General features: G+C 52.4%; 2 protein-coding genes across 7 annotated transcripts; one reads left to right on the plus strand and one right to left on the minus strand.

Annotated features, from left to right (window-relative positions):
* The first annotated feature begins 950 nt into the window (after positions 1-950).
* On the plus strand, positions 951-5,078 carry CD74 (CD74 molecule). 4 transcript variants are annotated; one of them, XM_014886955.2, is made up of 9 exons: positions 951-1,048; positions 2,294-2,469; positions 2,580-2,674; positions 2,763-2,816; positions 2,995-3,090; positions 3,312-3,402; positions 3,757-3,945; positions 4,268-4,360; positions 4,478-5,078. In XM_014886955.2, exons 1-9 carry the CDS (start codon positions 978-980, stop codon positions 4,483-4,485), a joined length of 873 nt encoding a protein of 290 aa, XP_014742441.1. In that variant the 5' UTR covers positions 951-977; the 3' UTR covers positions 4,486-5,078. The 4 variants fall into 4 exon arrangements, with proteins under 4 accessions (XP_014742441.1, XP_014742442.1, XP_014742443.1 ...); XM_014886956.2 differs by having other exon boundaries at positions 2,583-2,674; XM_014886957.2 differs by lacking the exon at positions 3,757-3,945.
* A 278-nt stretch (positions 5,079-5,356) lies between these two features.
* TCOF1 (treacle ribosome biogenesis factor 1) lies at positions 5,357-25,110 on the minus strand. Of its 3 annotated transcripts, XM_014886953.2 has the most exons (18): positions 24,974-25,108; positions 24,454-24,509; positions 21,647-21,789; positions 20,825-20,931; positions 20,245-20,590; positions 19,336-19,421; positions 18,647-18,871; positions 17,811-18,065; positions 13,863-14,037; positions 13,574-13,716; positions 11,556-11,726; positions 10,877-11,108; positions 10,574-10,659; positions 9,636-9,864; positions 8,063-8,644; positions 6,894-6,991; positions 6,345-6,381; positions 5,357-5,893 (listed from the first exon to the last, which is right to left on the minus strand). In XM_014886953.2, exons 1-17 carry the CDS (start codon positions 25,082-25,084, stop codon positions 6,349-6,351), a joined length of 3,078 nt encoding a protein of 1,025 aa, XP_014742439.2. In that variant the 5' UTR covers positions 25,085-25,108; the 3' UTR covers positions 5,357-5,893; positions 6,345-6,348. The 3 variants fall into 3 exon arrangements, with proteins under 3 accessions (XP_014742439.2, XP_014742440.2, XP_014742438.2); XM_014886954.2 differs by having other exon boundaries at positions 5,357-6,381; positions 10,574-10,656; positions 24,974-25,110; XM_014886952.2 differs by having other exon boundaries at positions 5,357-6,381.
* Between the last annotated feature and the right edge of the window lie 1,292 nt (positions 25,111-26,402).

A 26,402-nucleotide genomic window follows, 5' to 3' on the forward strand; every position in this document is an offset into this window, starting at 1 on the left:
CTGAACTCTGGCCATGGTCATGTTGAGTCCTGACGATGGATCCAGCATGGTGCTGGGCTCAGTCTGACCCTCGGCCCAGCATGCTACCCCTGGGCTGCTCTGGGACATTGTGTAAGACCACCAAAAACCAGCATCATGGGGTGGATGGCTGCTCCTGCCCGTGTAGCACTGGTGGGGCTCTGGGGGGCTCATTGCCCCACTCCCACTGGTGCTTCGGGGTCACTCACCTTAAGGGGCTTTTCCTCCTCTCTTGGCTTTGGGAGTTCAGTCCCTGGAAGCTGCTGCAGGCAAAGCAAAGAGGGTAGTGCTACTAAGAAGGAGGGCTTGAAAGCCCTTGACCCTTTACTCATCGCCTCCTCAGCCTGAGAAGTGCTGGCCAAGAGCCCCCACACAGGGAGGGTCCAAAGTGACCCTCAAGGAGGGGCTTGAGCCCGCCCAAGTGCAGCTTTTCCCCAGCAGCAGGGGAGGGGGCCAGCAAGGAGGGTTGTACCCTGGCATTCTGCCCCCACGGAAGATCCTGCTCAGCTTTTGGTGTGGGGGGGTCCTCTCCATGGTGTCCGACCCCTCTGTCTCAGCTCTGCACCCCACTTCCTTCCTCACATGTTTCCTCTCACCTCCCCCATCCCACTGCCACCTCCCTTTTCTCACCACCTGCCCCCCAGGGGTACCAGAGCCTCTGTTCCCATGGCCCATGACCAGTGTCACCAGGCTGGGCACCATAGCGTGCCCGTTGCGTGGTGTGGGCAGTGAAGCCCCACTGAGCAGCTGTGGAGCTCCCGACTGTGTCCAGAATCATTTCTGAACTGGAGACCTCTGGAGCAAAGGTCTGCCTGACAACAAGTGATGCAAGTGCCAGCAGCCAATAGGATTTTTTTTTTGGCTTCCCCCCCCGGGTGTCAGGGCAGGGTGGGGACCCGAGGGTATTTCCAGAAGCTTCACTCGAGGTGCTCATTGCCTTCGGGGAGCCCAGAGGAGCCATGGCTGAGGAGCAGCGGGACCTCATCTCTGACCGCGGCAGCGGTGTGCTCAGTGTTGGGGACACCCAGAGGTGCCACTGCTGGGGACACGGGGATGGGGCGCACGGGGAGGACGAAGTGGGCACAATAGGGACGTGGAACGGGGGGGGGGGGGGGGGGGGGGGGGGGGGTATTGCGTGGTTGTGGGATGGAAGGGGATACAGTCGGGTCAAGGGGGTACAGAGTGACTACGGGACAGAAGATGGGGCGCAGGCTGTGGGAATGGGGCACTGTGAAGCTAAGAGGGCCTTGTCTGTGAGGCAAGGCAGGGGCACGGGGGCGGCTGTGGGATTGGGTGGCTGTGGGATGGGAGGCATGGGGCGGCAGTGGGAGGGGGACATGGGGTGGCTATGGGATGGGGGGAATTGGGTGGCTATGGGATTGAGAGGGCACGGGGTGGCAGCAGAATTAAAGGGGTCACTGCATCTCTGGGCCTCTGGGGACAAGGCATGGCGATGGGGTAGCCAGGCTCGCAGGGTGGGGCAGAGAGCCATGGCTTGAAGCTTTGGGGAAAGCAGCTTTGTGGGAAAGAGGCTGTGGGATAGGCGGCTGATGAGGTGGCCATGGGGCAGGAGTGGACCCTGGACCCGAGTGGCTTTGTGGGGCTGTCCCCCCATGTCCCAACTCGTCCCTATGTCCCAACCCCCACAGGGGGGGGACACCCCCCCCCCCCCAAAAAAAAATTTTGCAGCCAATCAGAAGCCCTGGGGCTCTGACGTCATCAGTCACCGGGCAGACGCCCGCGCAGCGCGTCCCGTTCGGGACTTGTCCCCTGGCCGGGCAGAGTCCGCTCGTCCTCGGGCAGCGGAGGCAGGGAGGGACCTCTGGGGCACCGCTGCACCTCGACAGTGCCTCATTCACCCAGCGGGGCAGGATCCGGCACAACATTTTAAAAATTAAGAGTAGTCCAACATCCCATGAGTCGTGTCTTCTGCCCCATGGACCAGCGAGATTCCAAGTGGTTTCATCATCCCTCAAAAGGCGATGCCCAGATTTATGCTATTCCAGAAAATCCCCTGGCAGCTCCCTGTCCACTCCCACGTGTCCTTCGTTCCCCTCCCGTGTCTCCACTTCCCCCCCGCCCCCACAGTGGGTTTCGGTTCCGGGTGGGGGGTGACGCTCCTGCTGAGGTTTCACTTCTCTCTGCGATGGGGGAATTTGCATTTGTCTGTCTGCAAAGCCCCGAGACAGGAGTGTCTGGGGCCGGGAGGGGGTGACAGCAGGATGTCACCTCCTGCCGCCGGTGAGTGGCTGAGCTCCCTGTCCGTGTCCCGCAGGTCTGGACTGAAGCGCAAAGCCGTCTTCTCCACGCTCTCCATCCTGGTGGCCCTGCTCATCGCCGGCCAGGCTGTCACCATCTACTTCGTCTACCAGCAGAGCGGGCAGATCAGCAAGCTGACCAAGACCTCCCAGAAACTGCAGCTGGACGCTCTGCAGACGAAGCTGTCTGCCAGTTAGTAGCCACATGGGCACCAAAGTGGTGGGAGGTGGAAGGGGAGAAGGGATGAATCCCTCCTGGACCACCCAACCCGGTTGGTGCCCCTCATAGTTCTCCTTCCTCAGCAGGCGCCAAGCCAGTGAATAAGATGAAGATGGCCAAGGCAAACACGCCTCTGATCATGAGTGTCCTGCATCCTGCACCCTTTGAAGACTTTCCGGTAAGAGAGATCCACACTGCTTGGCACTGCCTGCTGCCCTCAGGCCTTGCTGCCGTGCTCACACTGCCCCTTTCCCTTTTCTCTTGAGGTCATGGGCCCTGCTAGCAACAAAACCGAGGACCAAGTGAAGCACCTGCTGCTGGTAAGGTCCCCTGCCCCCCCCGCTGCCTCCTGCACTGGTCTGGGGTCTCTTGGGGTGCTCAGAACTGGTGGTAGCTCCTGACCTCCTGCAGCATCTGTCTGGCTGATACCAGCAGAGCTCCAACTCCCACCCCCCAACCTCTCTTTTCTTTCCACTCACTGTGGTGGTTACTCTGCAGCAAGCAGACCCCAGCAAGATGTTCCCAGAGCTGAAGGATAACCTGATGGACAACTTGAAGCGCCTGAGGAGCACCATGACTCATGCGGACTGGAAGGTCAGTCTTGTCACTGTCATTCTGTCCCACCTGCCTCCAGGAGTGCTTTGGGGGAGGGACTGGGGTATCCCCACCAGGATAAACAACGTCTGGCTTCAGCCTGGTTTGGGCTGCTCCCACCCCAAGGAAAAGGATGGTGTTCACCACCTTGCCTGTCCAAGCAAGAGCTCGTGACATGGCTCTCCTGGGCTGCATTAACGTGCTGGACCCTCTCATTGCAGTCCTTCGAGTCCTGGATGCACAAGTGGCTGCTGTTTGAGATGGCCAAGAACCCCAACTCAGAGGACCGCAAGGCAATCCCAGCAGAGAAAGGTACTGGGGATGGGACTGCTGAGCTGGGGGGGGGTCAGGGAGGTGTTGGTATGGGACATCTCCCAGGGAATCAAGCCCTCACTCCAGTCATGGACCTTTTTGTTCTGTGGGAAGCCTGTTTTGTGGCTGTTAGGTCATTACAGAGCATCTCTGTCCACTGCCTGTAGGGCATTTGGGGTGAACAAAGGCTGAACAGCTGGAGTCCCATCCCAAATCCTCCATCCCTGGTTAGCCCGGGCTTCAGAAAGGTCAGCAAGCAAGGGCTTGTTCACCTTTAACTGTTTCTGGATAGAATCTCCTGCTGAGGAGAAGGGCCTGGGGGGCTGACAGTGTCCCCTGTTTCTATTGCCCTAGTGCTAACTAAGTGCCAAGCAGAGGCCACTTTTGGGAATGATCAGCTGGGCCGCTTCCGCCCACAGTGCGATGAGAACGGCGACTACCTGCCCAAGCAGTGCCATTTCTCCACCGGCTTCTGCTGGTGCTGCTACAAAAACGGCACTAAGATTGAGGGCACTGAGACTCGGGGAAAGCTGGATTGCCCCGGTAGGTTGTCAGGGGAGAGGAAGGGGCAGTGTGCACGGACCGCTTGGAAGCAGGGAGGAGAGCTAGGACAGGAGGGCATCGGGGTTTCAGAGAGCACCTCTCACTCATCCAGTGCCAGTATGTTAAGGCTTTAAGGGACCCCAAAACCCACAGCCCCCTACAGGTCCCTGGAGCTGAAGTGTGCAGTCAGGGTTTTGCATGAGCCCCCCTTGGCCCCACTCAGCAGTGTGTGCAGGCTCTCCCTGCTGTCCTCAGAGGGATAGGGAGTGAGTGATGGTGCAGCCCCAGGGTCCAGCACCCACATCCTGCTCACCCTTTGCAGGCACTGCTGCTCCCAGTGCTGCTGCTGCCACTGCAGATCCGGAGGAGATGATCTTTTCCGGGGTGGACATGCTTAAACTGAGTGCAGGCAAAAGTGAGTGTCCAAGTGTCCTCAGGCCTGGGGACTGCTAGGGAGGGGGAGGTTGAGGGAGAGGGGTTTTGGGAAGTCTTCGAGCAGTTTCACTGAGTACCTCCTCTTGTTCTTCCACAGCTGAGTAGAAGAGGATGACAGCAGTCGCCTTCAGCATCCCTGCCCCTCCAGCTCCTGCCTTATTTTCTATTTCTTTTCTGCTCTTACATTGCTTTTCCAAGGCAGTTAACAGTGGGCATCCCTGGGCACCCTTCCCCTGCTGCAGAGCATCAGCCAGGACTGAGCTGCCACCACCATCAAAGAATCCTCTCAGAGGATGGGTAGAGCAGGCTGGGAAATTATTTCAACAACATATCCATAAATCCTGTTCTCTTTGGCTCGACCTCCAACAGCACCCAGGCAGCAGTGCAGCTCACTCCTGCTGAAGAATTTAAGCTTCCTTACACTGAATGAACATTAAAAGCAGCAAAATAACCCCCCACCAGCTTCTTAACTGATCCCCTGTAGGCTGGAGCCCTGTTAGATTACTGGAGTAATGGGTTTTTATTGTGGAGTGCTCAGATTTGTACATAAAGATTCGCCTACAGCCTCAGCAGTGGGTAGCCATGGGCAGAGGGGCTTCTAATTTTCCTGAATATATCTGATTGTTCCTTTATAAACAATCTCACAAGCTAATAATCTCAATAAACTTTTGATTAAAAAAGCCTTGTAAGCAACTCCAGCAAGGCTCTGCGTGCTGTTTGCAGCTGTCGGAGGTTATAAATAAAACTTTACAAAAAAAAAGATAAAGAAAAACCTCTGCAGGCACTTGGATACCTGATCTCCACTCAGGACTGGCTGTGTTCCTTGTCCCATTCCTAGCCCACCCCTTGTTTGATTTCACTTGTACCCTGTGGTCCCCCTGTCCCAGAGCAGCAGACACTGGGCTCTGCTCTCCCACCCACAACATTCTCCAGAGCCAGCCAGCCTTGGCCTTCCCTAAAAGCAGCTGAAGTAAAATCTGTTTGTTGCTTTTTATTCTGTATTTCATAAAAAACAAAACAAAACAAAAACGGACTCTGCCTTGGCTGAGAACAGCTGTTGGACACAACTGTTCAGTGCAACTCCAGGGACATGATAATCACCGCTGTCAGTGTTAGAATAAAAAGGAAACTCGAGAGCTTTGTAGTAGCAAAAGGACTGACACCACAAGTCACAGGAGGAGGGGAAAAAAGGAAAAAGATTTTCTCAAAAATATAGCTCTGTGGTAAGAGAAAGGGATGGCTGGGTGTCAAGGTGGGGAAAAGCAGTTTATGCTCTGTTCTGGTCAAACTGCCTCCTCCAGTTCCTTTCCATCTGGAGGGACTATAAATACATCTCCGGGCCTCAGCAGGGCAGGAGGAGGCAGAAAGTTACACAACTCTGCTCTAAAAGTCACAGTTAAAAGAAATTATAAATTACTATTTTAAAAAAAGTTGGAATTCTCCAGGTGAGCTTCCTTTTCCTCTCTTCTGTTTGATCTTCACCCATAAATCTTTAATCACAGGAATGCGGTACCTTTGGGGAGAGGAGTTAAAAGTTAGGGATGGGGAGGAGAACAGCCTTTCAGCTGAGCAGAGCATGGGCAGAGGCATCTGGTCCACTTCTAGGTGGCTACATCACCATCTACTCCCCATCACTTTTCCAGGCTCCCTATGGTCAGCAGGGACAGACAGACAATGCCAGAGGCCGCTCATCTCTGCTGGTGACAGAGGTCAGCAACACCCAGGCTGGACATCTGGTTCTCAGCAGCTAAAGAGTTGAGGTCAGACACATCCAGAGAAGCCAGCACACAGCTGCACAACATTCCTCACACCACTCCACTCTCTGGCCTTCTGATCCAAGGCCAGGCTGGCTCAGTGAGCTCTTAGAGGGCACACTGTCTTCCCAAAACTGGCCCAGGAGTTCTGAATGCAGCCGAGGTTATGCCGCTCTGGGTACCAGTGGCCCATCCCCACAGGCCATGTACCTTCTCACAATTCTTCAGGCTCAGCTCCTTTCTTCTTCTAAAATAGAAAGGGGGAAAATACATCAGTATCATTTACACCACAGACATGAAGGACCCAGCAAAACCACAGAGGTTTCCTGGATATGTCCTGTAGAGGTGGCAGCCACCACAAGGAACATCCTGTAGTCTCCCTCTGTCACCCCTTCAAGCCCTTGGGATGGGATACAGAAACCTGCCAAGCCCTCAGAAACTCCAGCTTCTGCTGAGAATGAGATGAACAGACAGCTGGAGAGCAGCACTTACTCCTTAGACAGGACTAAGTCCTTTGCCACCAAGAGAGTCCCTGGGTTTGACCATTCCAGGGAAAGGAATCTCCTAGGGCACCAATACAGGAACAAACCCTTTGAGTCACTCTAATCCCAAACAAAGGTCAGGGAGTCTTAAGACTGGCCACAGTGAACTGTAGGCTTCCCTGTACTGCCAGCAAGGCCAGGACATGGCTCTGTTCCTTCTCCAGCCTGACACTCCTGCTGCTGGGATGAGCACCACAGCCCAGGGTGTGACACATACCTTCTTCTTCTTCTTGTGAGCCTCAGCAGAGCAATCTGCTACAGGCGCCCCTTCCGAGGATGCCTTTTTGCTCTTCTTTTCTTTTCCAGTCTTCTTTTCTAGAAGTGGGAAAGAAAAGCCAACTTAGAGAGGGACTGTGGTATTGTCAGCCTCTGAGAGGGAGCACAGACTGGTAGGAGCATCTCCAGTAAGTTTTTTATCATATCCAAACGAGCAAGATTTCCAGAGCAGGAACTGGGTGAAGGCAGAGCTCTACCCACAGTCAGCTGCACCCAGGGATGTTTCCCTAATACCCCTGAGCCAGAGCAGCTTGATCTCACCATCTGTGCACACACATGGGTGAAATTACATAGAACTTCTTTCTTTCCACCTCCTGCTGCCCACCTGCTTCAAGGAACTGCTTCAGGGCTGGAGTAGATCAGCACCTGTGCCACCTTTCCCACATGCCAGAAATGAGAGCCAGGGGAGCTGCTAACACACGAGGATCAACTCATCACAACTGCTCAAGAGGCTCCACTCATCCCTCTTAAACAGCTCGCAGAGGGGCCAATGGACAGTGACACCTCCAAAATTAAGGGCTGTGTTTCAGCAGAACAGAAACACCATCAGATCTGGCCCAGCCAATCCACGTCCTCCTCCCCTTTTTCTTTAAAGCCTACCAGATCCAGCACAAAACCATGTCTCATTTGCAAATACAGGCTGCACTGCAAAGAAACAAAATGGCCTATGGATTAGGGCAGAGAGCAGGGCACTACAGAACAAGCAGCTGTAGAAAGGTCAAAAGTGACAGGACAAGAGGATATAGCCTCAAGTTGAGCCAAGGGAAGTTTAGGTTGAGTATTAGGAAAAACTTCTTCACTAAAAAGGTTGTCAAACACTGGAACAGGCTGTCCAAGGCAGCAGTGTGGTCACCAACCTTGGAGGCATTTACAAGATGTGTAGATATGGTATGTGGGGACATGGTTTGGAGATGGACCTGGGTTAATGGTTGGATTTGATGATCTTGGAGGCCTTTTTCAAGCCACATGACTATGATTCCATGAGGGAAGCAGCCAAGCAGGAAGCCAATGGGAAAGTGGGTGCTATTCGCAAGGCTCTGCACCAGAGGCTGAATGCACATCAGTTGCAAGAACCTATTGCAAACTAGGCCCCGAGTGTAGGATGCTTACTTTTAGCGGCTTTTTTCTTTTCCTTGGTGCCTGCCACCTTCTCCAGGTCACCATCTGCTTTCTTCTTTTTCTTTTTGGGTACTTCTTCATTAGTTTGCCCTTTCCGTTTCTTCTCCTTGGGCTGCCCCACAGCCCCATCCTCTCCTGTCAGCTTCCGTTTCTGAGATGTTTTCCGCTTCTTGTTCTCTTTGTCTTTGCTCTTGGGTGTTTTCACAGCCTTGTCTGCTGTGGACGATGGTTTCTTTTTCTCCTTTTCTTTTTTCTCCTTTTCTTTTTTCTCCTTTTTCTTCTTCTTCTTCACTTCCAACCCCTCCACTGTCTGCACTGCAGGGACTTTGGCGGAAGTGGTGACCTCAGTTTCACTCCCTGAACTTGGCTGCTGTGACTCTGGGACAGAGAGCAGGGCATGTGATGATGCTGGGGTAACTTGCACCCCTGATGCCCCAACATTGTTCTCTTTCGTTGCCAGGGTTTTCTTCAGTGGCGAAGCTTTGAGGCTGGCAGGACCTGGCTCTGTTTTTCTTGCCACCTTCTTTTTGTTGGAGGCCTCAGTAGCTTCCTGCCCTGAAGGGGGGTGGTTTTCTGCAGAAACAGACAAAAGAGAGAAGACAACTCAGGGAGCATTCATTACACAAACTAGTCACAGGAGGATGGAAATATGCATTTGAAGAGGAGAATCCAGTTCTTCTCCCCCAAAAAAGCTAAACTTGCTGGCATCTGTAGCAGAGTCAGAGAAAGATGCCTCAGCCTGAAGAGCACGACAACAAGCCACAACAGCTTTGGCTGTTTGACAAGATGGGTGAACATAGATGGAGTAGTCCTTCCCCAGGACACCACCTCCAGTAAGTTGGGGACTTCCCAAGGTGGCGAGGGTCTCCACACTGCCACATGTAATCACCAGTGGCCAAGCCCAGAGCCCCTGGGCCCTTTTGAGCCCATATACAGAGTTCTGACTTCCTCAACAGCCCTTTGCACTATTTCATGATGTACCCAAGGACCAACAGACGCATCTGAACTTCCAGAGTAGGCCCCAGTTCATCTGAAGGTGCCAGGGTCACACCAGAGCAGAAGCTCCAAGTTGCCAACAAACCAAGAAAATGGTGGGACCTTTTGTTTCTCCACAGGTCTTCTCACTTGCTTCCTCTCCTCTGCTCTCCAGACATGCATCAGAGCCCACACAGCCCAAGGGGAGGCTTGAATATCAGCACTGTGCAGCAGATGGGCTTCAGGCATCATTTGAATCCTCCACAGAAGCCAGCAATGCAGTGAGCACTGGCTCCAGGGAGACCCCTACCTGCTCATGTTAATTTACTGTGGTTAAATCACAACTTGGAAGAGGCAAAGGCACTGAGCCTTGGAGGCAGCCAGCACAAGCAGGCTGTTAAGGGAGAAGGCTGTGCTGTGGCCAGGGAAGCCAGCAGACGGCAGCAGTACTCCATGCTGTGGATTCCATGGTAGACACACTGGGAACAAGGCCTGTCCCAGTGACACCCTCCCCAGTGTCACCCTCCCGAGCCAGCATGGCTTCACTCCTGGGCCAAGCAAATTCCCAGCCCTGCCAAAGGAGACCCACCTGCTTTGTGGTCTGCAGCCACCTGGTTGTCATCTGTGTCAGAGTCACTGCTGTTGCTGCTTGAGCTGTCGGCCGGGGCTGCTTTCAGGGAGCCCTTGGTGAGGGAGTTCGCAGCACTCTCAGTTGCTTTCCCTGGCCTCACTTCACCTTCAGGCTGGGGGGGAACTGTCTTTGGTACCTGGGGTGTTACTGGGGTCTTGGAGAGGACTGGGTAGCCTGTGAGGAGGGACTGAAACAGCACAGACACACTGAGGAGTCACAGCAGGGCAGCCTCTCACACACCAGACATGCAGCTCTGTCTCTGCTGCTATTGCACTCATACTTCAAGTAAAGGGCCCACCTCTGGCCACCTGTGGAGCCAGCTTTGAGAGCCCAAGGCTACCAGGAGAGGAGCCAGCACTGACAGACACCAGCTGAGCTGACAGCCTCGAGAGCTGGCAGCCAGAGGTTCTCCTTTGCTCTTGGCCAGCGAGGCAGGCTTGGGGGAGGCTCCTGGCCATCAGCGTTCTCCCACGCACACTTAATGCACTGCAGATGTGCTGCACGCCCTGCACGTTACTTACAAAGGGAATTTAATGTCTTGGACACGGCTAAAGTTACAAACTAAAGTGGGGGAAAAAAATCCCTTCTGCCATTGGCACTGTGCAGCAGTTCTCCTGGTTTAACCCTTGCCAGGTACCATATCCTCCCGTCTCTTCTCCCAGAGAAGGCACCATGAACCCTGAACCCAAGCCCTGGCTGCCTGGGGAAGCATCCAGACTCAAAAGCTTCTCTCTCTGCCTCCTTACTAACACCACTGCACTGGGGAACCCCTATTTATCTGCTGGCAAACCCACCCAGCACCCCATCTGCTATGGCTGAGAATTGAGTCTCTCAGTCCTATTTAGCAGGAGCCAGCTGCAAGACCCAAGAGGATCCAGCCTGCTCAAGTACCATACCTGTGATGCTGCATCCTCCTCCTCACTGGACTCCGTGGAGGAGCTGTGGGCTGGTTGGGTCCCTCCTGGTTTCTGCAGGGAGCCTGCTGAAGAGCAGAGTTCCTCCTGTTAAACCACTGCTGCCTGGAGCTGAGCTCACCTCCCCAGCACAGGCACTGCCACCAAAAGCCCTTCTGTCTCCAAAAAAAGGGGAATGCTCTGGCAGGCTGGAGAGGAGGAATGCCTCTCCAACCACTTCAATTGGGTAACAAAAGCCTGTCCCCATCCCAGTAGCACCAAAAGCATCTTCTGGAGAAAACTGACCAGGTTTGGAAGGCTGCTTGGGTGCCTCCTCCTCGTCACTGTCGGAGGAACTGCTGCTGTCTGTGGTATCCTCTGCATGAGTGGGTGGCATGGTCTGGCTCGAGTGGCTGTCCTGTCCTGGCTGCACGACTGGCTTCCTTGCCTTGGCAGTGGAATTTCCCAGGGCAGCAGTGCTGGCAGGAGGAGCTTTTCCCACAGGAACCGTTTGCTTTTGGCTAGAAGCAGCAGGAACCTAGGGAGAAGATGAAATAGATATGGAAGGAGGAATAACAACCTGCTCACATCCACAAACTATAAGCAGCAGCCCAGAGTAGATGGGCTTGGACCATCTTGGCCCTTCTTCAGCTGTACTGCTCCAGTTCATGCTACTGTCATGCCCAAGAACCTCTCAGAAGGCCCAGCTCACCCCAACCCAGGGCAGCTGAGGCCAAGCAGACAACTGCTATCACAAAAGGAAAGAAGCAGCCAGCCAGCTGGGAGCCAGGAACAGCAAAAGTACCGGGCCTACCCTCTGCTCCTCTGCCTCATCTCATGGCATGATAATTGTGGTTAGGATAAAGCAGCCCCTCTCTCCCGGCTTCATGAACACACTCCTCAGCTGGAGATGTGGCACCAGCCCCAGACCCGTCTTCTCCCTCTTCCCAGGAAACCTCCTCACCTCATTCTCCTCCATCATTACCTTTCCTGCCAGCATGTTGTGCTCTGAGCTTGAGCTCTCAGACGCTCTGCTCACTGCAGGGACAGCAGGAGTTTTTGTCCTCTTCCCTGAAGGCAGGGTGGCATTTGCCTTTGCATTTGCAGCCACCACGCTTGGAACTGCAGTTACTTTGACATTCTGCGGGGACAGACTCTAAAAGAGATGAAAGAAAATCAGGATGGAGCAAATTTGGAGGGAAAAAGATACAGAGGCATACACCAATCCAGCACTAACTCCTAAGCCTTTCCATCATTTTCAGCACAGCACCAAGACTTTTTGTCTTTTAATTCTCTCCTTTATAGACCAGTTCTGCCTCCCATGAGCCTCTGAGCAGGGCCTCTGGCACAGCCAGGAGCAGAATTGAGGGCCAGCACTCCCAACGGTGCCAAAAGCATTAGCTCAGTGCCCCAAAGGCACCTACCCTGAGGGCAGGCAGGGGAAATGTGCTGTGCTTGCAAGCTGTGAATCTCTACCCATGGCAGCACCAAGACTGCAGTTGTAAACCTTTGCAGAGCAGGCACTTGGACTCCTGGATGTCTTTTACACTCTAAAAATCACAGGCCAAGAGTTAAGTGGCAATAGAGATAAACAAAGACATCAACCACAGGAAAAATCTGTGTCCAGGTCCACAAGCCAAAAACAGATTAGGGGTCAAATTAACAAGAGCAATTTTGTTGCCTCACATTTGAAACCTCCCATCAAACTCGACATAAGAGGGGTTAAAAATAGAAAGGCCAGGGGCATGGAAACCAGGCACTGAGGACAGGTCCATGATACAAATGCCAGCAGAGGAGGGAGAGAGAGCCACGAAGGAGCACTCAGCCTCCTGGTTTGTGTTACCAACGAGGCTACGTGAGCAGCTCTCCCCCTCCAGATCTCTGACAAGCTGGGCCTTTGTGGGCTGACATTTCCCTCACACAACATCTGGCCTTGGGAAAGGAAAAGGCCCTGCTCCGCCGTGCAGAGCTGCCAGCCCAACGTGAGCTCTCAGCCCTCTCACACAAAGCTCAAGTTACAGCAACTGCATTATTTTATACAATCTCAGTAATATAAACATGCTTTACTCAAAGACTGTTTCAGGATGGCTGCCTGCCCATCAGCTGGAGGGAGACAGCTTTTCCACTGACACAGCCTCAGGCCAACATGGTGAAAGGTTTTCTGAGTCCTCATAATGTCTCCCTCCCAGCAAAGGCATGTGTGGGGTAAGCAGTATGCTTGTCCACCAAGCCCTGGGCTCAGAGCACCAGCCAGGCCACCATGCTCCTCAGTCAGCAGGTTTTTCTATGTGATTTTTTGGGCTCAAACTGCAGGTGCAGTTACCCCCAAGACAGCTTCACACTGAGGCAGCTCTGGCCCTAGGGAGCTGTGCTACAGCTTTGCAGGACTGGCATGGAGACACAAAGAGACTCCAGTGGGAGAGCTGGGATCAGCTCCATGACACTCAGGGGTGCTCTCAGCAGAGATATGGGGTCAGGTCCCTTCTCCAAGGCAGGGGCCTGACTTCTCCAGCTGAAAGGCAGCAGAACCATTGTGCTACCCTTCATGGCAGATGCTGCCATCCTCCAAAAGCTCGTGGAAAAGAAAACCAAAGAACTTCAGAGGTCTGTGAGGAATCAGTTGATGGGTTGCCTTGGAGCTACACAAGTCATGGAAAGATTCTTCCTGTAAGGACTTGGTTGCTTTTCCAGCCTAAATTCCTGGAGTAGAGCAGAGGGGAGAGTCCCAGGGAAGGTCTGGGCATGTGTGTCTATTCATGCTCCTGTCAAAGCACTCACACTCTCCACTGCTCTCACACACTGCAAGATTGCTGTGGCTGAGATGTGCACCCAGAGCTGGGGTCAGCCAGACCCATGCACACGGCCAAAAAACAGCTGATCCAGCCAACGGGAGGGTCCTCTGCACTGCTCATCACCTGCAAAATTAGCACTGTCCAGCTCCTGAGAGCTCCTGAGTGTGCAGCACTAAAAGCCTAAACTGCCAGTGATTCAGCAGCTCCTCACCTGGGAAGGGGGGACTATTTCATCCTCTGAATCTGACTCCTCACTGGAATCATCACTGCTGTCCACAGCTGGAGGGGCTGTGGCTGGTGTCGAAGCCGGTGCCTTTTTCACGTTTCTTGGCTGGGGCACAGAATTGTTTTTCACTGCAGGAAAAGCATAAGAGATCATCACTGTGAGAAAGAATTGCTCTTTGTGGCTGTCCAGAGCAGGAGCTGCTGCATATGCAGGGGAGAGTAAGAAACCCATAAGAATGCAGGTGAGGGATCCTGGCTACTACCAGGCAACTTACCATCTTGTGGAGGCTGTTTCTGTGCTGCAGGAGACTCCTCCTCACTGTCAGACGAGTCACTGCTCCCGCTTTCTGAAACCTGGCTTTTCAAGGTGGTTACCACTGCTTTTTCAGGCTGCCCAGCTTTATCAGCCTGGCTCAGGTTGGGAATAGGCTTGGGCGGGTCTGATAACCTCTTAACAAAAAAGAAACACAGGCCAGAAATGCAGGATTAGTACAGGTGCTGTTTAGGAGTTTAAGTGCAGTTTCAGCTCAGGCTGGGTTTTGTTTTACCCTAACAGAGATGTTACTAACACTCACATCATTCTTGGTGTGTTTTGAGTGAAAGGGGCTTCAGCCACTGCCTGGGCTGAGCTGCTGTAGATGCATCCCTCTGAATTTAGCAATTGCCTTCTGACAGAGAGCCCAAGTATGTTTTAAATGAGCACACAGGCTATTAGTGCTTGTAAGCTCCTAACAGCAGTTCAGGGAATCAGGAGGGGACCAGTAGAGTAGGGAAGCCTTGTGCCATCACACTTGCAAAGTTTAGAGATAGCATTAGAGCAGCTACAGCCTAGAACTGCTAGAGAGCTCAGTATAGACACAGGGTTGACACAGGGGTTGGGAACACAGGACAGGCAGAGACAGAGCACGACTCAACTTGGAAGCTGATTTGTCAACAGGTCAAAGAATTTAGAAATTTCCAGACAACAAAACACCTCTGACACTCACTTGGGCTGTGTCTTTCTGCAGCACCTGTCAACACTCAGATGTTCCAGGACAGACCACAAGCCACTTTCCCTGCTGTGTCAGCACTAGGAAGCCACAGTCACCTGTGCCCCAGATAGTCAATTGCCAGGTGAGACTCTCTCTTCCTGGCCCCTCTCCAATGGCTGCAGATTCCCCTGCTGCACACTGAAGGTTAGTAGTGGCAGAGGAGAGGAAGTGCTTGTGGAATGATCTGGGAATTTCCTCCCCTGCAGATACTCCCCAGGCTGGCGGTGCTCTGCACTTGCTCACTTACTCCACTCATGGCTCATCTCATGCTCTGCCAAGGAGTACATTGTGTTTGCCAGGGCAGGCAGGCCCTGTGCACCCTGCATGTGATGCCAGCCTGCTTTGGTGCTTCATGAGATTCTTGCCCAGCTGCACCATCCCTGCTATGCTGCTAATGCAGTGATACCCCCATAGTCCACAGCAGAGACCAATCCTACTGCACTTCCTGGCACAGCCCTGCCACGGTCTGCCATTGGGGCACTGTTTATCATCTCCAAGCCAAACACTAAACAGACAACAGCATCTGCATGTTTATCCCATTACAGAACAGCTCTCTGAACAAGCCAAGCACATTTTGACTCTGCTTAGAGAAACAGAAACCTCCAAAAGTGCTTGGGGAGGGGGACCGCAAACCTCATTCTGTTTTGATACCAGTGAGTCACAATCTCCAGGAGAGAGGCCAGCTTTGCAATGCTGAAGAGACACAAGTACTTGAAGCAGTCAGAAGAATTCACACACACTGCTCTGAACGTGCTAAATTCCTCTCTGCTGTTCTGAACACTGCTGTGCAAGGGAAAACGTACCAAGATCAGAGCCTGCTGTGTTTTAAGCTCAGTCAGTTTTAAGCCCCTTCATAGCAATGGTCTGGCTTCTCCCTCTATGTGGATGCACAGCACAGGGCTGCTCCATTTCCTAACTTAGCAATGGAGTGGGAAAGAGTTGCCATGCAGGGGCATCATAACACAGAAAGAATATAACAGCATCCACATAGAAACCACCATAAAGTTTACACAGCCTCAGATCTTCCTGGGAGGCAGCCAGGGTCCATCCATCCACATGAGATGACAGCCTCAGGTGGGACCTGGCCAACAGCATGGCTGAGTTACATCCAGGAAGCAGGTAACACAGGCAGAGCTCCTAACAGCTTGAGAGCCACAGGTACTGAAGTAACTCAGAGAGGAGGAAAATAACTCAAGAGGAAATCATTTTTCCTGCTCCCTCTCCAGCCCCCAAAGCAGGAGCTGCCTGTGGCTCAGTGAGTGTGATGACTCAGCTCCTGCACAACCCATCTGCCACTGCCTGGGTCCATTTGCATCCTGCAGTGCTGCATGACAAGAGGGGAACAACACTGAGCCACGTGCTGGGCGCACGTTGTAAAATCACACTCCAGCACTGCCTGTGTGCTGCGGGAGCACCGCTGAGTACCAGCGCTGGGACCAGGACCTCAGCTGTGTCATGGCCCAGCCAAGGGGCAACTGCCACCTGCAAAGGAGAGGGAACAGGGCTCAAGGAGGAAAAGAGACCCTCCGTCTCTTGGGAGATTTGGCCTCTCCCCACACAGCCTGCAGTCCAAGATTAAAAGTTGCTGGCACAACTTCTGTCAGTACAACCCACACGGGTTTTCCTGGGATGCTCAAGGAAGACACGGGTTCCCAACACATGGATGCACGTGTATCTCACACCCACTCCTTGTAAACAGAAGCCAAAGCCTATCGACAGAGGGCTCAAGTACCACCTTTGGCTCAAAACACTCAGGAAAGAAGCAGCAGAGCAAAATTAGCAGCTACAAAAGAAAAGCAGCTCACAGCATCTTTAAGGTCAGACTGTACCCCATTATCATCCTTTCCCCCCAAAATATGCAAACACCTTGTCAACTTCTTTGACTAAATATTCCTGAGTCTTCAGGGGTAAACACACCAATTAAGCAGTTCAATTTAGGCATGATGTTCATTTTAATTGTGCTAATCCACCCCCACAGGGAAAGATGAAGCAGCTTCCAACGCTCTGTATCTGTTTGGATCTTGCACAGAAGCCAGAGGAAGTTGCAGGATACAGTAAGTCAGTGGTTAGCATATGCCCAAGTAGCAGATGGTGAGGGATGAGCTAAGAAGAGTTTGACTGGGAGGACAGGACTGTGGACACAGCTAAGCCCAATAGTTTATCTTCAGGCTTCACTCGTGGTCTTTGCCTGTAGGCTACTAACATAGGAAGGAACAGCCTGTATGGCAAAAATAGAGCTCCCTTGATGACAAGCTCTTCTTTACTGACTCTGGCTGTTGAGGGGTAAATGTCAGTTTGCAAGAGGGAAGATACTGAAGTGGTTAAATCGGCAGGTAAAACTTGCTGTTGAAAGCTTCAAAGAATCAACGCTGGAGGACACAACCTACCCCAGCACATGAACCCTGCTAAAATGCACAAATCTCGATGGTTTTACAGTGGGACCTCATGGCACAGCTATCAAGTAGCTGTTCCTGTCACCTAGAGCTGAATCCTCACATCTAATCAATCATGCAGGAAGACAGCAGCACAGAGACAACTGTGAGAGAAACATCCCCCTCCACCCACCTTAACAGACCAAGGCTATGAAGACAAAACTGCAGAGCCTTTCTGGCTCCTGCCTGTCAATAGTCAAAGGACACGTTGACAAAGAGCCCCCTTGCAAGGGCACGTGAGACTCTACCCCCAGCTTCCCCTCCTGCCTTGCAGACAGTAAGGCTGCATCTCCAAAAGACTGCTTTCAGGGTCCTTTCTGAAGGGCCTGCAGCTCAGACTTGAGGCAGAAAGTATCAGTACAACGTGCCTAGCAATGCTCTCAGGAAGGATTTGCATCCATTGAAGTTTAGCCACCTGAGTCCAGCGTGAGCTCCCAATCCTCATTTGGTTGGAGAACTCTGACCAAACCGTCACAGGAGAGCCAAGACCAAGCTACCTGTGACCCTGCACACAAGGCAGCTCCAGAGGGGCAGGGCATGAGTGAATAGCTGGTACCAAAACATCATTTGCCTCCCACCTCCACTGGTAGAGCTGTGTGAGAAGAGTGAGGCTGCACTTGCTTCCAAACAGAAACATCTTCCTCTCCAAGGAGGAGAAGCAAGATACTCCCGGTGTTTCAAGATCAGTGGCAGCATTTAAGGGGTAAATGCTTGTCTTGCATATCCCGTCCCTTGGCACTGGGTTGAATGCAGTACCTACCTTCTGGCTGATGGGCACAGGGAGATCCTCCTCTTCACTGGCTGACGAGGCAGAGCTCTCCACTGGCTTTACACTTTCAGCAGGTTTCAAGGGAGCAGCAGTCCTTTCCAGTGAGGTTTTAGTCTGCTTTGGCACCGTTGGTTTTTGTGCTGTCTTCCCTTGGGACGGTGTTTTTGCTGGAGCTGCTTTGACAGAGGGTGATGGTGCTGGTGTAGGTTTCACTGGGGATGGGACGGCTTTTGGAGGTGGCTTTGTCTGGACAAGATATGAACAGAGTGAAACAAGGCAAATGCCACAGCAGTGTAATTCATTTGCTCAGACTGCAATCAAGGGAAGAAATTTCAGAGCCCCCTGGCAAAGTCAAACCCTGAAGGAAGATTAGTGACTGGCAGGACACAAGGAATTCTTTTATCTAGCTTTCTTCATCACCCTGCTGCTACTACCAGTCCCCTCCAGTGAGCTACAAGGCAGCACTTTGCACTCTACACAGCAGGAAAGCTCAGTTGCACTACAGTTTGACAAATTAGACACTATTTATTGCAATTTATACCTGAGAAGCAAATTCCACCACGATAATTTGCCTCTTCGGGTGGGAAAAGAATCACTGGGATTTTTTTTCTTTTAAAAGTACTGATGGATTTTTCTAAGAAAGGCACAATGGGTTGATTAAAGCTCAGAGCAAAGACACGGAGGTGCCTTTTAACACCTCACACCTCCTTCCTCCCACCCCCAACATGACTTTGCTACACACTACATGCATTTATAAAATTTTCTTTTCACTGCAGTTCCTAGCCCTGAGAGGCATGCAAAGAGAGGGAGATCTCAGACACACGCACTTGGGTTACTAATGGACGTTCTTCATCTTCACTGTCTGATGAGCTGCTGCTCTCGGATGTGTCATCAGGCTGTGCAGCCCCAGGAACCGTTATTGGTGCAGGTTTGGCCTGGCTTGCTGCCAGTGCTGTTTGCTTCACTGCATTCTTCTTAAGGGACACTGGAGCAGCAGGTGCACTTTTCACAGGTGCTGCGTCAGACTGCACTGTTTTCACAGCTGGCTTGGCCTGGGAACAGAGGGAGCAAAAGCGAACAGGAGAATCAAATACCACCTCTGAAGAAAATGGTTGAAAACTCTAACTGCATGGAATCTGTTTTAAAGCAAGCTACCTTGCTAATTTTGACCAGGACAGGCTTTTCCAGACCCATTAGCTGTAGAATATCTGAAGCAAGTCACTTTCCCCATGGACTGCCTGACTACATCCATCGAATTGCATACTAATCACCTCCTACAGATCCAAGGATCTCCCTCAACTTCAGGCACTAGTAGAAACTGGAATAGAATGGCTGATGTCGGCAGGGTTTAGTGGGGCTCTCAGCCACACAGCATGTGCTCTGGTCTTGGGTTTGGGGATCTCACACACCCAAGGTAATGGGTGCTGTCAGAATATAGCACTGTAGCATTTCTTCTCTTCTTCACAAGAAGCGAAGTGATTTCCTAGGGACAAAGAATCCATGTTGGAGAGGTTACCTGGACGGCTGGAGTTGCCAGCTCCTCCTCAGAGGATGTGTCCTCACTTGATTCCTCACTGCTGCTCTCAGCCCCAGCAGCTGGCTCTGAAACACAAGCAAGGAGATGTCACAGCTGCTGCCTGCTCTGAGCCCCCAGAGCGTGATGCTAATGTGGCTTTTGAAGTCAGGGAAGCAAAACAAGCCACAGTGAGGGCTAAGGGGATTTGCAGGAAAGGGAACTTAGCCTTGCTGAAAACATCAATGGCCTGCTGAGAACAGCTTCTCCAGACAAATGCTGGCCCACAAACACCTCTCCTCGAGTGCAAGAGATGGGAAATGCTTCCTGGCCACCCTCCGACCCTATGGGATACTGCCCAGCCACACACAGTCCCCTGCAAGGGCACCCATCCTGGCTGGGCCTCCTCTGGATAAGAGCCAAGAGGAGGATCATTTCCAGAACTTCAATGATCTGTTTCTCACCCTCCTCCTCCAACACACACAGACACACTTCAAAGCATTTAAAGATTTCCCTGAAGACTTCAAACCTCAAAACGAACCACTTTGCAATTGGGAATAAAGAGAAAACACTGCAGTGCCTTTCCATAAAGCTGAAAGTATCAGCATTAGTACTGCACCTCCTCCGGACATAGTACACTGTTAGCCCCAACCCCTGGGTATGTGCTGGGTGCTGCCAGACATCTTAGCACAGGATATGCTGCTTGAAATGAGAGCAAGCACGCTGGATTCATCCCACGGAGCTCCGGAGCTGCCTGCTTTGCAGTGTTCTAGCAGCCTCCCCAAGGAACAAGCATCACTCTGAGCTTTCCAGCAGGGGAGCTGAAAGGAACATGCTGAAGGCACGTCTCAGATCCAATGTGCAGCAGAGCTGGAGCTCACACACATCTACACCACCCTGCAGGCTCCTCACCCGCTTTGGGGGCTGGGGCCTTCGCAGTTGGCGTCTCCTCTTCCTCCTCGCTCTCGGATGAGGAGCTGCTGCTGCTGGAACTTTCCGGTGCTTTAGTCGTTACTGGTGCTTTGCTTTGCCCTACTTTGGCCACAGCTGCTGTGGCACGTCCAGGCTTCCCAGGACTGGGCAGTTTCTGGGCCTTGGCCGGGGCTGGAGCTGTAGCTGGGGCATTAGGTTGCTGCTTGTTAGAGAGCACAGTTCTGTCAGCAGCAGAGAGTCCTGCTGCTCTGCCTGCTGGGGCAGTGGGCTTGGGAGGCGAATGCAGGGAGTTGGCAGCTTTGCCACCCACCACAGCTGCTGTCACCTATGGGAAATAAAGCAAATTAGAATGCTACACACAGATAAGGAGCTAAACTGCAAACAATGGACCACAACAGCAATGCGGCAGTAAGGCAAGCCACAGAGCTTCAAGGCAGTGTTTGAGGGACAGGTGTCTAAGAAAAGGTTTATGGCAGCATAGGAGGGTCATTTAAACATGATTTCCACCCAAGGACACAATTCTACTCCTCGTGCTGAGGAGTGTGGGACATCGCCTTACCGTCACTGCATCTTTCCCAGCCAGAGCCTCCTCTTCTGATGAGGATTCATCTTCCTCACTGCTTTCCACATTCACTACCAAATTCGTGGCCAGAGAAAGGCCAGCTGCTGCACAGGAGAGAGCCACAGAGCACCTGTGTGAGTGTATTTCTCACAGCAACACAGTCTCTGGTTTGCAGGAGGGCCCCAGCAGCAGGGCAAGGTCCCATCTCCACACCTGACCCAAGACCATCACCACTGCTGTCCCTGTGACAGGCAAGTGCTTTGCTTCTCCATCCCATGATTCTCTCAGCCACCAAGACAGGGAATCTGTCAAGATCTGCAGTTTTCTAAGGGCTGGTCTACAGCAGATCAGACTGAGCCAAAATATATCAGAGACAAGTTTTTGTTAGACTCTGCAAGCCAACACCTCCCACATCAGCTGCACAAGAGCTCTATCCCCACCTCAGACAGAGGGCACTGGCTTTCCAGACCAACTAACTTTTCAGACCTTTCCTGATCCATGAAACAGGCCTGCCTTTGCTGGCACAACTAGAAGGTGCTCCACAGTGGGCAGTAAGAGGTTCCCAAAGCTTCATCTGAGCAACAGTACCCATCCCTCCCCAATGAATCATAACAGGTTTTTTCTAGCTTCAGCAAATATCTGTGCTCCTCAGAAACTCCACATGAGAAGGGGATGCCAAATCAGTTGTCCTATTTTTCTATGAGCACAAATGAATAGCCATCACTTTACAAGCATTTTCTCCAGCTAAGCAAGCTGGGCTGCTCCTACACAAGTCTCCAGTCCTACTCTGTCAAATCCAGGGAGATAAAAGGCTCCTACCATTTGCAGCTTTTGCCTTCTCTTTCTCATCCTCTTCTTTCTCTGAGCTCTCAGAGCTGCTCACGGGATCAGGAACTCTGATCTTTTCTGGGATGGTTGCCTCCTCATCACTCACGTTTCTTCTCTTGGAATTTGGTGGAGTTCTGAGGGAAGACAATGGGTGTCAAAACGGAGAAAAAATATCTTGAACAAATAAGAATATAATTATTCCTTCACTCTCAGATCAGGCTCCTGCCTAAGAATAGGCAGTGTCATTTCTCTGCAGAGGAATTCCTGAGGGGGTGGGAAATACTTCTCTAACCTCCAAGGGACATCTCCAGTCCTCAGTAAACTTCCAAGAGCAATATATTCCTGCAACACTCAGGAGAAATACTGAACCTTGACAATTTTTCTGTGACCTAGGCAGACTCTTTCTCACTTGACCAGAGAAATAAAAACATACACGGTCAGGCTGGTGCTCGATAGAAGGCATCCTACAGAACAAATTCCGTCTCCAGGAGGCAGCTACAGCCTCAGACTAAGTGTAGCCTCAGAGTGAGGGCAGATATCCCCAAAAATACCAGGTCCTGGCATTCCACAGAGTCAGAAGTCCCCTTAAATCTAAAGGGTACAAAAGCAATGTAACTTGGGGTCCCAAGTCAAAAAGGCAGTAAAGTCAGGTTGCAGAGAGGTTTAAGAAAGGAAGTAGCTGGACCTACAGAAGATGTGTTAGAAAAAGAGAAGGATGAGGCCACACAAGTATTAAACACTTAAGCTGCTCAGTTGGGTTAAAACATTAACCTGGAGAAATATTTCTCTAAGTTCTAAATCCCACCTGTACCAGAACAGATGATGTGGCTAAAGTTAGCCATGTTTTCATTTGAGAATTAAAGATAACACGTTTGCTTTATTACACGGGTAACACTGGGCACATGCCAGTGTGATTCACACATGCAATGCTTCTAAGCCCTGGGACATACAGTTATCAGAAGCAAATGTCCTCACTTCTGGGCCAGTTTAGTTCATTTTATTTGTTCATCTGTTTTAAAAACAAGATTAGTTTAACAATTTGACAAAGAGTGTTCTGGCAGCACAGCTGTAACAGCGAGTTTTGTGCAAGCAGGCTAAGCCAAAGGCACATTTGCTCTTAGAAAGTCCTGTAACTACTCCAATAATCCTTTTAATAAAGCAACAGGGCAGCCCACACAGGCAGCTCTGATCCTGCAACACCATCCTGATCCAGTGGCAGCTGACAGCACAACACAGACTCAGGAGAGAATTTGAGTGACCAGGAGCTCAGGGATGCCCTGTGAGGGGAAGAAATTGTGTCTGCTAGCACTGTCCTTGTGGCATTCCAGAACATCTGAGGGCTGCAGGGCTCAGGCTGCTCCTAGGGCTGAGCTGGTCCAGCTTTTCCCAGCTCCCATGTACCCTTCCACCCCTTCTCTGCATCCTCCAAGAGTAAATGCAGCTCTGGAGTGAGACCACTCCTGGAACTGCACGTCTCAGCTTTAGGTTCACTCTGGAAGAGTTTCTGGAGAACAGCACCAAGGATGGCCTTGGTGAGAAAGGCAAGAGCCACACGGTAGATTAAGGAAGGACATTTTTGGGCCAAAAGTCTATGAAGTAATGGGATGTGAAAAAGAAAGCTCACTCACAGGAGCACTCCAGGATAAAGGTAATTACTGGCCAACACATCCCTCATTTTGACTCCCAACCAGGCAGAATTCAGACAGACCAGGAATAACAGATGTCTTTGTGGGGCAGGATCAGAACAGAAGGGTGACGCTGAAGAGAAAGGAATTAAATCTGAGGCAAATGCCCTGTTGCGCCTCAAGTTTAAAAGCAGCAGTGTCTGGGAGGCTTTGCTGCAGCAGGCAGGATAACCAGCAGCAGGTGAGAAGGTCACCATCAGCACTCGTGAGGGCAACAAAGAGGGAGGGAGGGAGGAACTGCAAACCTATCTTTATGCTGCTACATCTTCAGCTAGATCCAGCCTTTCTCCTGCTATAGAGGAGGTATGGAGGTATAGTATGGAGGACAAGAGCAAGGCACAAGGCATTGAGCAGAAAACACCTTTGAAAAAACTGTTGCTGCTGGCATGGCCATGCTAAGTAGAGCCTCACTCCAGTGCTCCTAACTCCACAGATTCCCAGAAAACCCAGCCCTGAGGCTGCCACAGGCCTCTGCAGTGCTGCACTCCAATATCCAACCAAAGCAAACACAGGGTGGGTGCAAATATCACAGATGGGAAAGCTCCCTCCTGCAGACCTTCAAATGGGGGATAATGATACAGGAAGGCGTTTGGAACATGTAAGGACTTGAAAGGACAGGCTGAAACCAAGAGATTTCCTCTGAGTCAGATCATCTGTGATTTATGCCAAGGTTTAAGTCCCTGTAAGAGCTTTAGCATTTCAGCACCTGCTCAACTTCTCTGTTCTTGGGTCAATAATCCTGTAAAGCACGTGGCTTTAAAAAGAAAGTGAAACAGACTGGGGAACAGCTTTCTTACAATAAAGCATAACTCTGAGCTCCACAACACTTCAGCATCAACCAGCACAAACAACACCAGCTGCTCAAAACTAAAGTAACAACTTATCTCCAAGCTCAGGAAATTCTAAACCAGCCTAATCCTGAACATCTGAAATGAATTGCTCTGAAACCAGAGGTTAGGAGAAAACTCCTCTGAGCACAGTTATCATCGGAAATCCTCTGACAACATGGAATTCCAACAAAAAAAAACCCCACACATGCCATACAGCTAAGATGTCAACACAGTCTGGAATCTATTTGATAATCATTCCCTGCTTTGACTTGCTTTAACTTACTTTTCCCAGTGAGTAAAGATGTCCTCGAGAGAGGTCGAAAGCGAAGGGAGCAATTTCTGTGAAAGCAGAGCGAACACCAGTCAGGCACCGGCCCCGTTTCGGGATGTGACCACCAGACAGAAGCAGAGTCCGGGAGGGCCCATCCAAGCTTCCATGGGAAAGCAGAACCGTGTCCCCGTGTACGCACCTCCCGGTGAATCCCTCCCCCGCTGCACCCAGGGCCGCGTGTTCCCCTGGAGACTTCTCCCGGAGCAGCACGTGTTCGGGGAGCAGCAGCCCCCCGGTACGGGAGGCTCTACCGGGCGGGCTGCCGGGACACCACGTGAATCCAGCATGGACCTGCGGGCCGGCGTGGAGCCACGGCCCCGCGGCGCGTCCGGCACCCACATGGCGCTCCCGGTGGTCGGTGAGGACGCGAAGCGGGACCGGGCCCCGCGGTTCCGCCGAGGCCCGCGCTCCGGGACGGCCCCCACCGCGACCCCGCTGCCTCCCCCGCGGCCCAGGCCCGGCCGTCCGTTACCTGTCCGCTCTGCGCCTGCAGTTCCCGGGCGGCCCGTGCGAAACCGCCGCGGAGTAGGTGCTGGTGGATGAGGGCGAGCAACTCCCGCCCGCCGCCGCCGTCGGCGGCCATGGCGCGGCCCGCGTGCCGCGCTGAGAGACGTCACTTCCGCTTCCGCCGCGCGGCCCCATGGGAAATGTAGTACCGGGAGCACCGTATGGGGGGATCCGGCGAGGAGGGGTTTGTCATCCCGTGTGGGTCACTGGCACCATCCTGGAAGGGAGAGGGGGAGAAAGAAGGAAGGGATCACCCTATGGGGTCTCTCACACCGCCCTGGGGGGAGAGGAGGAGAATGGAAGGGCAACGGGGGGGTTCATGCCATGAGGTTCTCTCACACCCCGTCGGCTGGGGATGGGGGACAAAGGAGAGCGAGGGTCACTTCACGGTGGTCCCGCGTATCGCTCTAGCAGGCGATGGGTGAGCAGGGAAAGGGTGGGCACCCCATGGTGGCTCTCTCCGCCACCCTGGCGAGGGATGGAGGAGAAGAGAAAGCGGGGGGGGGGGGGGGGGTTCACCCCATGGCCGGAGCTGGGCCCCTCACACGCCCTGGGCGAACAGAGAGCGGCGGGGGGGGGGGAGGATGAGCTGCCCACAAGCGGGGGTGGCACAGCGGGGGCTGCAGCAGCAGCACCATATGTAATTCTATATATTTCAGTGCAGTTTTTCACGAGATTCATCCACAGTGCTTTGAAGCCGATCCTCAGAGCTGATTTAGTGCTGAGTGGACTTTGAGCTGCTTGGAAGAGCCACTCTGGCGATTGTGGGGCTTAAATAAGCAAAGGGCCAGAGGGAAGAAGCTGCTCCTGATGCAGAGCAGCTGTTGGAGAGGGGCCTGTGACAGAGGGGCTGCCCCACTAGTACCCCTCATCCTGTGCTGATACTTTCCAGGAAAAATCTGGCTCCCATCACTTTGGCAGGGGTTTATTTTTGGAAGGTTTAATAATGTCCGTGGTGCGCCTGTCGCTCATTTAAAATACAGACCCTTTATTTGTATTCATAGGCAGGATTAAATATAAAACTGGCCTGGCTCCAGCTGGCTCTTGCACCAAACGTCTTTGACACCAGCATCGTCCAAGGCTGTAAAGTCGTGGTCCAGGTGGCAGTTTTACAGCTGCTGTAAATGAATCACAGACCTGGACAGCCCTTTCTGGGACTGACCTCCCCCTGTTCAAGTGGTCACTGCAGCCTGGTGTAAATGTGGCCTCAGCACACACCATGATGGGGTGGCTGGACTGCAACAGTGTCCCAGCACAACTGTGGCTGCTTTGAGGTGACCTGAGGCACGAAGTCTCAGCTGGTGGCCTGGTTTGCAGCCCTGGTTCTCCTACCTGGAGAGTAAAAGCCAGATGAAGCATCCCAGGGCAGAGAGCAGAGAAGAGTGTCTCTTGGG

This window comes from Sturnus vulgaris, chromosome 15 (assembly GCF_052056855.1).
Source record: "Sturnus vulgaris isolate bStuVul1 chromosome 15, bStuVul1.hap1, whole genome shotgun sequence".
Classification (NCBI taxonomy): domain Eukaryota; kingdom Metazoa; phylum Chordata; class Aves; order Passeriformes; family Sturnidae; genus Sturnus; species Sturnus vulgaris.